This window comes from Octodon degus, unplaced genomic scaffold, assembly GCF_000260255.1.
Source record: "Octodon degus isolate 3935 unplaced genomic scaffold, OctDeg1.0 scaffold00104, whole genome shotgun sequence".
NCBI lineage: Eukaryota > Metazoa > Chordata > Mammalia > Rodentia > Octodontidae > Octodon > Octodon degus.
The window spans coordinates 6,256,494-6,271,925 of record NW_004524680.1 but is presented as its reverse complement, the minus strand read 5'-3'; the positions used below and the strand labels follow the sequence as shown (position 1 = coordinate 6,271,925).

The 15,432-nt window shown below is 57.5% G+C and overlaps 1 protein-coding gene across 1 annotated transcript; it reads right to left on the bottom strand.

Moving 5' to 3' along the window:
* Positions 1-10,096: 10,096 nt before the first annotated feature.
* Gpr20 (G protein-coupled receptor 20) lies at positions 10,097-11,173 on the bottom strand. The gene has a single exon (XM_004638924.1). The coding sequence runs from the start codon at positions 11,171-11,173 to the stop codon at positions 10,097-10,099; it is 1,077 nt and encodes a 358-aa protein (XP_004638981.1).
* Between the last annotated feature and the right edge of the window lie 4,259 nt (positions 11,174-15,432).

The window sequence follows — 15,432 nt, the reverse complement described above, 5'->3', positions numbered from 1 at the left end:
TTCCTCCCATCCCCCTCACCTGGGGCTCCCTTGGCCTTTACTCCTTCTTGTACCTGACAGAGGTAGAACCAGTGGGCATCCCATTAGCAGCCTGGTGGGGACCAAATAAAGTTTCAGTGTGGGAGAGAGGCTGTGTCAAGTGCATGTTCTGCAGAAGGATGAGGGAGGCTACCCTGGGCACCCCTGCTTCTTGGCCAGTAGAAGGGAGCCTGGCTGGAAGGCAGGGGCCTTACACTTATTTCATAGAAGGTTGGATAGTCCTCTGACGGCCCATCCCCAGCTTCCAGGTGTTAGTGCCTCTGGGTCAGTCCTTGAGTTGGGGAGGTGGGTCTGGACACTAGAGGCCAGCAGGGAGAATCAGGCCCCCTGGTTATCACTATGGAGACGTCCTTGTGGGCACAGCAGTCTCAGCAGGAGCATGTAGCACCTGGGGAAGACATCATCCTGGGGAGTGCTTCTGCTATCCTGAAGAGGAGGGGCCTCAGTCCCCACTCCTCTCGGGAGGGGCTTAGAAGTGGTCCCGTCTGCCCAGGGTTCTCCAGCAGGGCTCATGGAGCTGCGGGCTTCCTGGGAAGCAGCTCAGCCCCATCTGTGACCCATGTGGCTTTTTCTGGAGTCGAGATTCTGCTTCTGTTCCACAGGCTGACTGTCCCCGTCCTCCCACTCTGCCTGGGAGTGGGACTGTAGCCCTGGCAGCCCAGTTCTGTCCTCTGTGGGAAAGGACGCACTCTAGCCTTCAAATAGCCAAGCGTGGACAAAAATAACTCTGGCCTCAGAAAAGAACATGGACAATTAAACAGGGAACATTAGCATATGCCTGGCACTTTCCACAGCATTAGATTCTTGGGGAGGAAGGTGTCTCTGTCCTCACTTGCAGATAAGGAAACTGCGGCCCAGAGAGGGGAAGTGACTCACCTGAAATTCTCCCGCAGCTGGCCAGGCCTTTGGCTACCTGTGCTGGCTATGACATAGCTTGTACCTTCACATCTACCCCCATGTTGCCTGCTGCTAGGGTGTCCTCACTTGCTTCTACCAGATAAAACCTCCTGCTTATCCCTCAAACACAAAGCACAACTAATGCCACATCCTCTGGAAAGGCTTCCCCAGCTCTTGAGCCCTAGTGGAGGTCTTCGTGGATCTCACTGCAGTGGCTCAGGGCTGTGGGCTCCTTGGTGCCTGGGTCTGTGCCTTATTCATTGCTGTGTGCCTTGGCATCACCCCGATGGTCCTAGTGAGTGCTCAGGGAAAGTTTGCCAACTGAATGACCGACGTGCCGTGTATATGGTCGTAAGTTGACTGCTTTGTCCTTGCCCTGAATTTTTGTCATGGCTACTTGAGAAATTCGCATTATCATGGCTGTTTTACTGATGAGGAAACAGGCTCAGGGAGGTGAGTTCATCTGTGGAAAGATCTGCAGAAAGATTTAGGGCTGGTCCTGGATTTTCTCCCAGCCTATAAGTCACATGGACCTTTTAGGAGAGCCCGTGGGGCCAGCACCAAGGTTGAGTGGAATGTAGGGGAAGCCGCACACCTCTGGCTGGCATCTGGCCCCTGTCCTCACAACTTGCATCCCCTCTGTGGGGTCATCTTTGCCTCCCAGTGACTTCTACACAGACACATTGAGTCCTGGGCCCCGCGACATGCTCCCACAGGAGCACCCTGGTCTCAGCAGGGTTCTGGAAAGGTGCCCCCTGCAGACACATCAGGAGGAACCCACAGGAACCAAGGCTCAGAGAACACGTGGCCACCAGTCTGAACTGGGGTAATGGCCTAGCTGTCTCGGGGTCCGGGGCATATGTCATCCCATTCAGGAGCTCTTGGCAAGGAGAGAGATCCCTATAAGAGAGCTTGGGTGAGGGCAGGAGGGGAAGAGTGGAGTGGGTGGAGGTTCTAGATCTGTCCCAGCAAAGGGAAAGGGACAAGGTCACACATCCAGTGCAGGGATCCCAGGGCCTTGGATTCTGTTGCTCCCGTCTCACGTGGGCCCAACAAAGGCCTGGTGGTGGGGCAGGATGAGGTCTCTGGGAATTGTGCTGGCCACAGGCAAGGGCAGAGGAAGAAGAGAAAGAACTGTGGGACACTGTGTCCTTCTGTCCACTCTGATAGGTGAGGGAGGTCAGCGACCACAGAAGGGCTCACACTCTGTCCTCTCTCTCCCTGGTGTCTGCCTGTCTGCCCATCTGTGTTCTGTGTCCTTGCTGCCTCACTCTGGGGCAGGTGCCAGCTCTCTGTGGTTAGAAATGTGAGGTGCTGCTGCTTACCAGGACAACCAGGCCTCAGTGTGTTTTCTCTCCTGCCAGGCAGTGGGCTCAGCTGCCAGGCTGTGTGATTCAGGGCAAGTGCCTGACCTCTCTGGGCTCACAGATGGTAAAAGAGTTTTTAATCTGGCAGCCAAATGCAGATTGGGGGTCTTGGAGGAGGGAGCAGTGTTTCAGGGACCCCAGCTGCCCACAGAGCCCACTACCCTCTCCTGTCCCAGCCCTGCTGCTATTCTGGGGGTAATTTCAGCAAGGAGTTACTGTCTTTATTTTCATTTTCTCATGTTTCCTGCCAGGAAAATGACACTTGCTTGGCAGGGCACACAGATGGCAGCTCTGCCATTTCCCAGGCAAAATGGAGGTCATCTTTAGTGGAAGGGATGATGCAAACACGGCCCAGTGGGGGCATCAAGGCTGGAGGGAGCCTGCCTGTGTACTCCTGGTTGGGGCCCAGCAGGTGACAGGCACCTGAGGCTGCCTGAGGGGCTACCACCACAGCAGCCCCCTCCCACCTATCCTGCCTCTGCCCAGGCATGCAGCATAGTGGAAGGGCTGGCTTTGAGCTGCGAGACATGGTTCACCCTCCCATTCCAGCAGGAGAAACTGAGGCCCCGGGGGTGCACACTGCCTGAGGGCTGCTGCTGGCTCCGGGATGCAGAACAGTCACACAGGTGGTTGCTGGGCAGGAGCAGAGGCTGAGCTGAGTATCACTGGGGAACAGCCCTGCCGTCCACTCAGGGCCACCGTGCTGGTCCCCTAACCCCTTCCGTGGTTGCCTTATGTTCATTTATGAGGCCACTGGGACCCCTCACCTTAGGGACCACCCCTTGAATAGGTGCCATGGAGGCAGTGCCCTCTAACCTGAGCTCATCTCATGGGGGCACAGGTGAGGAGGCCAAGGCACTGCAGGGCAGGGGACCCAGACTACTTGCTGTGGCACAAGGCGCTGACCACTGGGCCTCCCCTCTGCAGCATGGACTTGGCCTTGTGCAAGGAAAGCGTGCAGTAAAGACATCTTCATTCAACCCAGGCTCAGACAGGTGAAGCATCTATCTAGGCCACTGTGGACATGGTGAGGGGTGCATTCCCAACTCCCCGCCTGCCTTGGCCACTCAGGGCCCATGGCCCCTTTATCCCAGCCTGCCACCTGGCAGGTGGGGAGAGAAATCCAGAGGGAAGGGCTGCCTTAGGATGGCAAGCCCAAGGCCTTGGTCATATCTATACAGCGCCATCCATCTCTCATTTCTTTCTGGGTCCAGCTCTGGGCCCCAGCACCTCTGCCACCTCCTTCGATCCAGCAGCGCCACCTGGTGGCTGTAGGGCCTGACACCTCCAACCAACAGACTGCTTGTGGAGCTCTGGGGCTCCCTCAAGGTCACTTGCGGCTCGCTGTGGCCAAATCAGGTGAGAGCCCAGGAATCCCGCAGCCAAGCTGGAGCCTAGAAAGTTCCTCCTCAGCTCTTCCACACCCTCCTGTGTGTACCAGTTCTGGGGAAGGTTGAAGAAGTCGAGTTACCCTAAGGCAAGGACACCAATGATTGTAGTGTGTGCGTTGTGTATGTGTGTGTGTGTGTGTTCTGTTGGGAGAGAGAACCTGAACCATACTGCACACAGGGTAGGTGGAGGGACTGGTAGATGAGCTAGTGAGTGGGCTGTGAAGCTTTCTTGGGGGCAGCACTGTGCCCTGAAGTAGCTTGAATGAATCACTAACTGGTGGGTGCTGGATGCCACCGGATGTTCCACCGCACACACGCATGTGCACACATGCAGCCCATGCCCACGCACATATGCATACACACACACACACATGCACAGACTCACCTGCATATGTACTCACATTCAAACACACCTCTACCCTTACACTTGGTTCTTACACCAGAAGGTAGAATCAATCTTCCCCCTGGGCGAAGGAAAGAATCTAGACTCAGGGAAGATGCCTAGCTCGCTTGAGGTTGGAGAGGCTGCTGTGGCTGAGGTTGGGTAGGGGACCCTGTCACATCCCATCATCAGCCTAGTCTGTGTTCCACTTGCATGTCCTGGCAGGAATGTGGTGACCTCTCCATGACCTCCTGGGTTAGGATCCAGGAGCTGCCCTCAGACAGTCCTGGTTTTGTTCCAGAAGGGACAAGTAAGGTAGGCCCTCTGTGGCCCTCAGCTGACCACCAAGAAGGGGCACAAGGGAGCTGGTGGAAGGGAGAAGACACTTCCAGGCTCCAGATCCCAAGTTACTGTGCAGCCTGATGCCTGTGCTGTGCAGGGCTCACAGGCTTCTGTGCCACACTACCCTGGGTAGGAAGGTCTCCTGGGACCTGGGCCCCGTGCCCCGCAATCTGGCTCCTCTGCTAAGCTGAGCAGCAGAACCTTTGCAAACTACAAAATGTATGATCTTAGCCAGAGACCCTGGACTGCGTTATTTGGAAGAGAGTAGGCAAGGCCCAGGATAGTGGTGACCTGGGTGCTCCTAGACCCCTCCCCCTTGGAGCCCACCTCCTGCACCCTGGTTCTGAAGGTCTGTGTGTCATCCCTGGCGATGCCTGTGGTCCTATGCATATGACATACTGAAGACATCCCCTAGCTGGGCAGCACTGCAATGTTACCAGGATGCAAACCTGTTGCTGTGCAGGTGTGTGCCACACACTGGCATGCCTAGCTTGGCCCTGGGGTCTGGCCGTGGGCCCTGTGGTAGCCTTTGCTGGGCAGCGGGACAAGAGAGCACATGCCTGGGAGTCTGGTGACATCGGGGCATGTTAGGAAAATGCTGACACCTTTGGGTTCAAAGGGCAGGTAAGGATGGCCTTGCCCACTCCTCCAGAGGGAGCCCCAGGAAGCTGAAGGACTCGGGAGTGGGGTACAAGGCCTAGTGGGTTTAGAAAGAGCGCTTTGCCTGTGACAGTCCTTGTACAGGGTATGATGACACAAGCGTGGTAGGCAGGGGTCATGAGGAGCAGGAGGCCCAATGAGTTGGAGGGGTGCACCTCATCCCATGGGCTTTGTGTTTTAAATGAGGACACTAAAGCGCAGAAAGGGGCAGGAGCATAGCTGAGGTCTGTGTTCAGGGCTCATGAAGTCCTAGGGCACAGCAAAGCCATGGCTGGAGCTTAGGGCTCACAGGTCACGGTATAGCTGGGTCAGGGCAGTGTGTGTCCCTGCAATGGTATTTCACCTGTGAGCTATTATGAAGCACTGCCTGTGGCCCTGCCAGCCTGTTTGAGGGGACTTGATATCCTTGCGGAGATCCTGTCTGGGAGGGGCCATGGGGGAGCAGAGTGGCTGGGGGAGGTACTCTTCACACCCCCTCCTCCTGAGCCTTCGGATGGCCCCACTCTCCACTCTGCACTGGTGTCTCCCAGCTCTGCCACCAGGCAATGCAGAGCCCAGCACTGAGCTCTAGGGGGAGATTATCTGGAGGGTCAGAAGGACTCGGGTACAAGAGAGGGGTCACAAATGCAGAGCGCCCAAGGCTTGGGGGTAGGGTGGGGTGTAGTCAGGAGGGCCCTGGGCCATGTGCTCTGTTCTGTCCTGGGGTTCGGGGTGGAGGAACGACCTCATGGTAGGCAGCTCCAGGGGAACAAAAGCAGAGGAGGGTGTGGTGCTGGGCACAGACTGGTGGGTGGTGGGCAAGGCCTGGTCATGAATGAGATGGGATTCTCCCAAAGTGCTCCTAGGCTGGAGCCTAGGAGGGTCAGGGTCTCCCAAAGTGCTCCTAGGCTGGAGCCTAGGAGGGTCAGGGTCTCCCAAAGTGCTTCTAGGCTGGAGCCTAGGAGGGTCAGGGTCTGCCTGGGGCCATAGGGTCCTGAGGAAATGGGGTGCAGGCTAGGGGTGGGGACTGGGGAGGGTGGGAGTGCTTGGGAGGAGTCCCCTCCTCCTCCTCCTTCCCCAGCCCCTTCCTTTCCTCATGCCCTCCCTTCCCCTGCCTCCGACTCCTGCACCTGGACCCACCCCTCCAGGTCAGAAGTCCCTGGCCAGCATTCAGCCTGACTGGCCAGCTTTCTGAGACTCCTACTGGGGAGGCAGGGAGATGCCTGGAGCCAGCAGGTACAGGTGGGAAACCTGGCCCCCCCCCCCCCCGTGGACAGTGGGGGCCTGGGATTGGTTCCACAAGGATTCCCAAAGAAACTGGGCACATAGACCAGAGGGTGGTTAGGCCCGCGCAAGATCTGACGTTGTCTTCATTTCTTCCATGGGGTCCTCTAGGATCCATGTGGACTCATCCTTGCCTCCTGGCCCTCAACCAGGGTATTATAAGTGGGGATACAGGTCCCCTAGCATGCATAGCCCCCCAGGAGGTGAAAGTAGGGTGCAGTAAGCATAGCTCTGCTAGGACGTGAGAGTGCGGTGCAGGGAGCCCGGCCATGCACCGCTTTCCAGGAGGTGGCCTTGAGTGCAGGGAAGGCTGAGGCTGAGGCTAGAACTTGCCACAGCCAGGCCCAGCCCCGCCTTGGTGTCCAGGCCTGCAGGAAGCCAGGGTGGGCTCCCGAGGTGACATTTCCTGCTATTAATGGGGTTTAACCTAAACAAACCCTAATATTTACCACCAGACGCCTCCGGCCTTGGCTGTGCCAGACAGGGACAGTGATGAGTGCATCCAGCCGTCCCACCGGCCGCTTCCCCAGCCGAGGCCAGCACTGGTGGTGCATGGACAGGCTGGACACCAGGCGGCCCCAGTGGAGCCCCCTAGGGCCGACCCCGGTCCTGTGCCTCCGTCTGTGATGACCTTAAGACTGGGGCACCTGGGAGGCCCACACGGGGCTGCCCCGCCTCCTGCCTGCAGACCAGCCCCCTGAGGGGTCTGCTACTCCACCTCTCAGTCCCCTCCTTGGCCAGCCAACATGGGACCAGGAGGGCGGAGGGGCACCATGCTGCTGATTTGTACCCATGGACATTGGGCGGGGGCACCCAGAGCCCCCAGCTTGGCACCCCACACCAACCCTGCCTCACCTTCTGGGAGCTACACTGTGGGCACCGGGGATAAACAGCGTTAATTCAGGCTGAGCGTTTCTCCTTATGGGGATTGTTTACATCAGATATAAATACACCATTTCACGTCACTCCGGCTCTCTGAAAATCCGGGAAGGGAGGACACACCAGGGGACACAGACCTCCCTGCCTGGCCTGCATGACCAAGGACAGGCAGAGGTGGGTAAGCCAGGCTCTGGAGAAGCTCAGGGAGTGGGGAGACCGAGGCCAACCTCTCAAGTTGCTCAGTGATGGACAGTGAGAGGGAGCAGTCAGAGGTGCAAGGGAGGTTCCAAGGTCTTGACCTTTGGTCCCGAAAGGAAGGTGGCCTGACCTCTGACTGGGAAAGGTGACAGCCCGCCTCCCCTGCCACAGTCCAGGCTCTTGTAGCCTGAGAATGCCCCCAACCCCCAGTAAACCCAGCAGACTTGGGGACAAGAGGATGACAGCTCACATACCCCAGAGACTTCTTCCTTCTAGAAGAGGCTATTCTGGAAAAAAACATACCCCTCTAACTCTAACCGGAGCAGTCAGCTAGTGTCAGCTATTCACTCATTAGAGTGAATAAGAGTGACAATGAGGTATGGAAAGGGGGAGGGCTGCAGAGGGCCCAGAGCATTGGCATAGACGGGGGGGATGTACTATGCAAGAAGGGGAGCCACAAACTACAGATGACATTAAATGGGCTGCTGTGCTTCCCTTCCATCCCAGAGAGGCAGACCTCGCCCACCTCTGCCCAGGCACCCCCCCAGCATTCCTTCTTACTACTCTCTGGCTCCCCAAGCCATGCCCAGTGAAAGGGTCTTCACAGTACAGGAGGGGCTCATGGCCAGGTCATATGACTTGGGTGAGAACCCTGGAGCCCATGGGCAGAGGCTGGGACCATGTGGGACCCCTGAGATGGAGCATGAAGAAGAGTGGAGTCCAGTGTTCTGGCCCTGAATGACTGAGTGCTGGGGATGGGGTCCAGGAAGCGCCAGCCATCTGGAGGCCTCTGGGCCGTGTGACCATGCAGAAGCCCACCACTTGACCTGCCTTCTCTCTCCTCTGGTTGGGCCAGTGCCACTAGGGGTGACTCACAGTCACTCTGTCAGTCCGAGAGCCATGATGCAGGGACTCCCCAGCCAGCAGCATTTTTCTGCACAGATGGCCTGGCTCAGCTACCTCCTGGCCTGAGAGCCTGGATCCCCCTCCTGTCCTATGGAATTCTGGGCTTGTCTGAGATGCCCCAGCGCTGGTAGCTGGGACTGCATCCAGCAAGGGGTGACGATAACCATGGCTACTGCTTCTCAGGCATCTGGGCCAGGAAGTCACCCCAGGTGGAGTCCTGGCTTCTCTGTGCCCTGGCTGGCATCTCAGCTGTAAGGCTTGGAGTTAAAACACCCTTCCCATCTGATCACCTCACAAAATCCTTGGGCCCCAGGGCCCCATTCAGGGTTAGTGAGGACAGTGCTGTCTTGGATGGCCAGCTTGGCAAAGCCTGTCACCTCTAAACCCCAGTATCCTTGTCTGTAAGATGCGGGTATAAAGGCCTGCCTGCCTCCCACCCTACCTCTCTCTTGGACCTGTATTTGGAGATAGGAACTTTTTGGTGAGAGCTAATCCTGGTCTCTGTCTTCCTTCCCACATTTCCTGCTCCCAGCCACAGAGGAGCATGGGCGACTTTCTCAGGAGACCAGGGAGCAGTCTGGGGCCTGATTCCATCTCACCTGCAACAGTGGCTGTGGCCAAGTTTGAGGACAGAGATGCAAAGTGTGCCTCTTGTCTTCTCCATTCCCTACCAGTCTGGAGAAGCCCCTGGGGTTCTGATCCTGTGTGGAAAACACTCAGGGAAATCCTGGAGTCTACCCAGAAAAGGCAAAGATCCACACCAAAAAAATGTCTTCCCATTAAAGGTACTGGGAGACATGTTGACCCAGGTCAGATCAGTTGGGCCGGTCATCTGTATCCCTGGAGAGAACAGCGGAGGGGACATGGTGGCCTTTAGCTGGCAGGTCAGGTTTGAGTGGCTGCATTATCTTTGTGTCCATTTTTCTCATCCGTAGGGTGGGGTGTGGACCATGCTGTCCTCCCAGGGGTAGCAGGCAGGGTGTGCTGAGGCCTCTCCTGGGGTGGGGGCTTTGGGAAGCTCTGAGACCATCCAGGCAGGAAGAGCCAGGGCTTCAGAGGCAGTGGGGTTGGGTTTGGATTCTGATTCTTGATTCAGATTCTAACTTGGCCACTGGCCAGCCCCGACACCTGTACATATCCCTGACCCTGCCCTGGTGTCAAGCAATGAATGGGAATCTTCAGTCCTTTGAGGGGGTGGCTGTGAATTCAGTGTCAGTCCAGAAAGCCAAGGGTGGGCTCGTGGTCCACCCCTGGGAGCATCTTTCGGGGTAGCGGAGCGATCCCTGGGGCTGGGGGCACCTGGCAGCGTTGAGCCCCTCCCCTCCTTGTATGCAGTACTGTGTCCCTGACAATTCTTTTTGTTTTCCAGCTGGGTGCATATGTAGACGGTTCTGTGCAGGTTCTGTTTTCAACTCTCCAGGGCACTCTGGTACCTAAATCATCTTTGTTGCTTTTCCTTAGCTCTTCTTTCTGGGGACAAGATGGCCCAAGTAAGGACCAGCTCCCAGCTACCCTTCCAAGTTTTCAGTGGACACAGTGTTCTTCCAGGGAAGGTTGGTAACTGATACTGAGACCACCACACCCCATCTGTGCACTGGCAGATACCACGAATCAACCACAGTACAGTGGTCTTAGAATCTCAGCACAGTGGACTCAGGAGCTATCACTAGTCGATCAAGATGAAACCAATTAGTTGCCCCTGCTCAGAAGCCAGTGTCTGGCTGACCAACTGCTCACAGCCACGACCTTTGGCCCCTTATGTGTGCTGTTGCCTACGGCTCAGGCCCATTAGCCAGGGCCTGTGCGAGGGCCCGTGGTCCTGCGCTGAGGATGTGGTGGGAGCTCGAGCCCTTGACACTCTTGTGCATGATAACCATGTTGCCACTGGCCTCACACTCTGCTCCATGCCTGTGGAAGAGGCCTCGGACGGTGGCCTGGAAGCCGCTGGTGACGAAGCAGTAGACGATGGGGTCCATGCAGCTGTTGAGGCTGCTGAGGGTCACAGCCACATGGTAGATCACGAGGCTTGTGTGGCGAGGCAGGCCGGGCCATAGGGCCTCGGCCACCTGGCGGGCATGGAAGGGTGTGAAACACACCAGGAAGATCACGAGCACCGTGAGTAGCAATTGCATGGCCCGCATACGGCGCTGGCGGCCCTGGCGCAGCAGGCCAGGTCGCGACAGTGCACACACAATGCGGCCCGTGAACACGCTGATGACCATCAGGGGCAGCAGGAACTCCAGGACAGTCAGGGCGAAGACATGGCAACAAGGTTGCCCGCCCGTCGTCACTCCCAGCACAGACAGGGTCACAGTGCCGGCTGCCAGCCACACAAAGGTGCACATGGCCCTGGCACAAGCTGGCTGGCGCCAGCGGCGAGAGCCATCAGGCTGCACAATGGCCAGGTAGCGGTCCACACAGATACAGGTAAGGAAGAGGATGGAGCAGTGCATGTTGAGGAAGTAGCCAAAGACGTGGGGGAAGGCGCAGCGGAGGCAACCACGTGCACTGTAGAAGACCACAAAGCGTGTGGGCAGCGACAGACCCACCAGCAGGTCGGTGACCACCAAGTTGATGGTATAGATGACCGATGGTGTCTTGGCGTGGGTGCGACAGCAGAATACGTACAGCGCCAGTCCGTTGAGCACCAGCCCCACCAGGAAGATGACGCTGTGCAAGACCATCAGTGCCAGCCAGAGGCCCGGGAAGGTGCTGTGCAGCTCCTCGTCCAGCTGGGCGAACATGTGGAACAGGGCCTTCTCCGGCGCGCTGGCATTGGTCCATGCCGCCGCCACGGTGGCGTTGGGGGCAGCCACAGCCCAGGGGTCTGCTGGAGACTCAGAGGGCATGGTGTTGCCGTGTGCCCCAGGCCTAGGAAAAAGGAGGAGACAGGGCTATCCATGGAGCCAGCGCAGGATCTGGCTCTGCTCGGGGCCAGGGTCTCGTCGGATTCATCTGCTGTGTTCCCCAGCAGCCCCATCCCGGTGCCTTTGCCTCCCCTAGCTGACCCTACTCTCTCCACCCCTCGGCCCTGGCACTCACAGGGTACACCTTTGGCCAGTGCTAAAACTTCTGAGACTCCCTGCTGGACAGCTGGATGCACTAGCTCCTGAAGCCTGAGGACAAGCGCGGGATGACAGCCCAAGTGGGTGGATTTGGGGCCTGCCTCCATTCCTGGCTCTTCTGCTTAATCACCATGCGTCTCCTGGCAAGTCACTTAACTGCTCTGTACCTTGTTTGCTAATCTATTTTTTGGGAGAGTTTTGAGACAGGATCTTGCTAGGTACTTCAGGCTGTCCTTGAATGCACTAGTATCCCAGACTGGCCTTGAACTTACAACAATCCTCCTGCTTCAGCCTCTGAGTTCTGGGATTACAGGCTGCATCAACCCACCTGACTCGTGTTTGCTAATCTAGATCATTGGGATCCCCTTGCTGTTGGGAGGATTAACGGGGCAGGCCTGGATCAGGGGCAAGGTAGCACCTGACATGTATGTAGGTGGTGGTGCCTAAGCCAATTATGCTGGGAAGAGCGGCTCACCAAGACCTCCAAGCTGTCTGCCCCATCTCTGTCCCTCCCATAGCATCACACCTCTGTCACCTAGCCACCTGTCTGTTCTCACCTACTCCTAGGCCACCCAGGTCCATACCCTGAACCTTTTCAAGGGGTTGGTATGCTTAGCAGGGACAGATAGGGGCTGATATCTAGTCCCCAGTTCCCGGGTCCCTGCTAGCTATGGCAGACTGTCTTTCCAGCCCTGGGTGGTTTGTTGGGGCCGGATCCTGAAGTCAGGTCGAAGCAGCAGGCAGCTAGTGTGAGTCAAATAAACAGTGTGCTCTTAGCGGGGGCGGTGGGGACCAGGGCAGGCAGGGGCTGGGCTGGAGCTGCCCACTCTGTTTATGTTTCTGCCGCGGAGTGTTTAACTCAGCTCTGATTTATCCCTTTATTTATAAATGAAGGGTTAATGGGGACCCTACCCCCACCACAAGCTTGCCTGACCCTCCAAATAAGGATATTTCTGGCCCTTTCAGGAGAAAGGAAAAACTTCTGGAGGGAGGCAGGGAGAAGGAGTGGGCATATGGGACATCCAGGGTGCCCAGTGCCCCTACCCACCTACAAGAGAAAAGAAGACCCTCCCCACTATCTCACTTCCTGGGTCCCTCCTGGTGGCTGTTGCTGTAAATAGGCTGGACACTGCCCACTCCCAGGAACTGGCTGCAGGGCCCTGGGAAGCAGGTCTGCCATTCCATCCTGGGGGAACAAGAGGCTGTGTCTTGCCTCTCAGGGGACTGGGGACCAATGGCCAGCCTAGTAGCAGTAAAGGAATGCTTGAAGAGGGTATGGTCTGGCAGGATGCACGGCCACCTTACCCTCAGGCTTAGGGAAGTCGGCACCTAGCTGAGGTCACCCAGCATGCTCTCTGCCTCTGGACATCTACCATCCTGGGCTGCTGGGAGAAATCTGGGCTGCCCATGCCTGCCTCCTGCCCTGCTGCTGTCCCTACACATGCGGTGGGCTCTGAAGGACTGGGAGTTTGTGGTAGGAACAGATATTCTGCAGGTGTGGGTGTGGTACCTCAGTGCTATGGGCTTGACCTCCTGTAGCAGGGAGGCCGGAGGGTCCCAGGAAGGAGAGGGGACCCTGCAGCGTGTCTGCCGTAGCATGACATGTCTGCTGCTAGCGTGAGGGACGCCATGGCAACAGGGCCATGGCGATACTCTTCTACATGCCTTTTGGCCTTCCAATTTGTCTGCACTGGGCCTGAATTAGTGTCACAATCAGAGACAAATAAACATCACTGATGTTTCCTCTGGGAGCCAGTCCCAGGATGACGCGGGCTTAGGGTCCTGCTCTCCCAGGAAACTCCCCAGGGCCAGCCTCACTTGCTACCCAGCAGTGTCACTGAGAGGCTGGGGACACCAGCCAGGGCCAAGGGACCTCCAGGACCTGGGGATAAGTCACATTCAGACTCCCCAGAGGCAGACAGGTGAGGGGAGAGAGAGAGAGAGGGCAAAGCACGCATGTTGATTCAGAGCAGGAACCCAGACTGCACACAGAGCTAAGCTCTGATCTTGGTGGCATGGAGCCATGATCCCAGTAACATGAGGAACCTCCATCCCTGTCACACTCTGAGCCCTGACCTGATCATGCACTGAGCCGTGGACCTAGTCACACCCAGAATCCTGGCCCTGGTTGCATGTGGGTGCGGGTTTTGGACTCGGTGCCAGGCTGAGTTCAGGGGGCTTCGCCACCTCAGGCCTTCTCTGCCTGTCTCCTCTTGGGCACTTCCCTGCAGTGGGCATGGGGACTCAATGAGGACTTAGAGGGAGTGCCCTGAGGTGGGGAATGACAGTGCAGCCGTCCAGAGTCTAGCTCCCAGTCTGCGTTGTCGCTCTGTGGCAGAGCACTTGCCTAGCATGTGCGAAGACCCCTGGCTTCCTTTCCCAGCACTGCAAAACAACAAACCTCAGCTCTGTCCCAGACTGCCCCATCCAATCCCGTGTGAGCCTAAGTCTCCACACCTGTAAAATGGACAAAGTAGACTGTGCCAAGGGATTCACTGGTGCATGGTGAAGCACATAGGAGGGGCTCAGAAACGGGATACCAGACAGTGAGGAGATGGCTGCAGGCTGAGAGGACAGAGCTTGAGGGCTGAGTTCTGCGCCACTTCAGGCAGAGACCTGGGTGGGCCCAGTGGGATGGCAGCTTCCAGCCAGGTCTGGGCTTGCCGGCACCCTTCCTTGGCCCCTGGAGCCACTGATGCTGTCTGGCCTTGGCCTGATTCTCCTGGAGACTTGGTCCCTTCTCTTGGCTAAGAACATCGGATCCTACTGCCCCACAGGGCTGTGGGGCCTCCATGGAGACCAAGGCCTGGGCATGTGCGGCTGGGTAGGCTGCTGGGCCCTGCCACCCTGCCTCACCCCACAGGGAAATCAGAGTCCCACAAACCACAGGCTTTCAAGCTTCTGGGTCCCTGTAGGAGGCTGTGAGGATGAAAGGTGGTGCTCCGCACACCCTAGGTCCTATAGCAGTCTTCAGGGCGAGCACTGGGGTAGGACTCTGGGTCGCCCCTCTGGAGCACCGTGTGTCCCCACTTCCATGCCTCTGCCCAGGCTACTCCTTCCCCCCATATTCCTGGTTGGCTCCTTCCAGTTTCACTCTGACCCCTGCTCACCCCAGGAGGCCTTCCTTGTCCTCCCTGGAGTGCTGGTTGCCTCTCCCTGCTGCCCTCCCCAGATCACCTTCACTTCTCCCGCCTCAGGGCAGCCCCCTGCTGTTGGTACTGCCCCTCTCTGTGGAGTAAAGTTGTCTGTGATGGCTTGCACCCATAATCCCAAGCTCTCAGGGGGCTGAGGTTGGAGAATTGCTGAGTGAGGACAGCCCCAGCTGTCTCATTAACTGAAGGCCAACCTGAGCTGCCTAGTGAGATTGTCTCAAAAATTTTTTTTTTCTTTTCAAAGAGTGTGGGCATCCAGGGCTGGGGCATGGGGTGGGTGGGCTCTGGCCTGTTCCTCCCTTTCTTCTCCCTAGTCATTTGGCCCTGTGGCCTAGAGTCATCCAGCAACCTAAGTGAAACCCCCCAAAGCTACCCGGGGGAGGCTCAGTTTCTCACCCTGGCAATGGTATGAGTAACTTAGCCCCAGCCCCTTCTTGGCCCTCCCAGTCTCCCAAAGCTGAGGCAGGGGTCTGGAATTGGCTTCTGCCACTCAGCTGCATCCTTATGGCCCACCTGATTGTGTTTGCAGGAGAGAAGAAGACCCTCCCTATTGTCTCACTTCCTGTGTCCCTTCTGGTGGCTGTTGCCATAAATAGGTGGGACACTGCCCACTCTCAGGAACTGGCTGCAGGGCCCTGGGAAGCAGGTCTGCCATTCCATCCTGGGGGAACAAGAGACTGTGTCTTGCCTCTCAGGGGACTGGGGACCAATGGCCAGCCTAGTAGCAGTAAAGGAATGCTTGAGGAGGGTATGGTCTGGCAGGACGCACGGCCACCTTACCCTCAGGCCCAGAGAGGTCGGCACCTAGCTGAGGTCACCCAGCATGCTCTCTGCCTCTGGACATCTACCATCCTGGGCTGCTGGGAGAAATCTGGGCTGCCCATGCCTGCC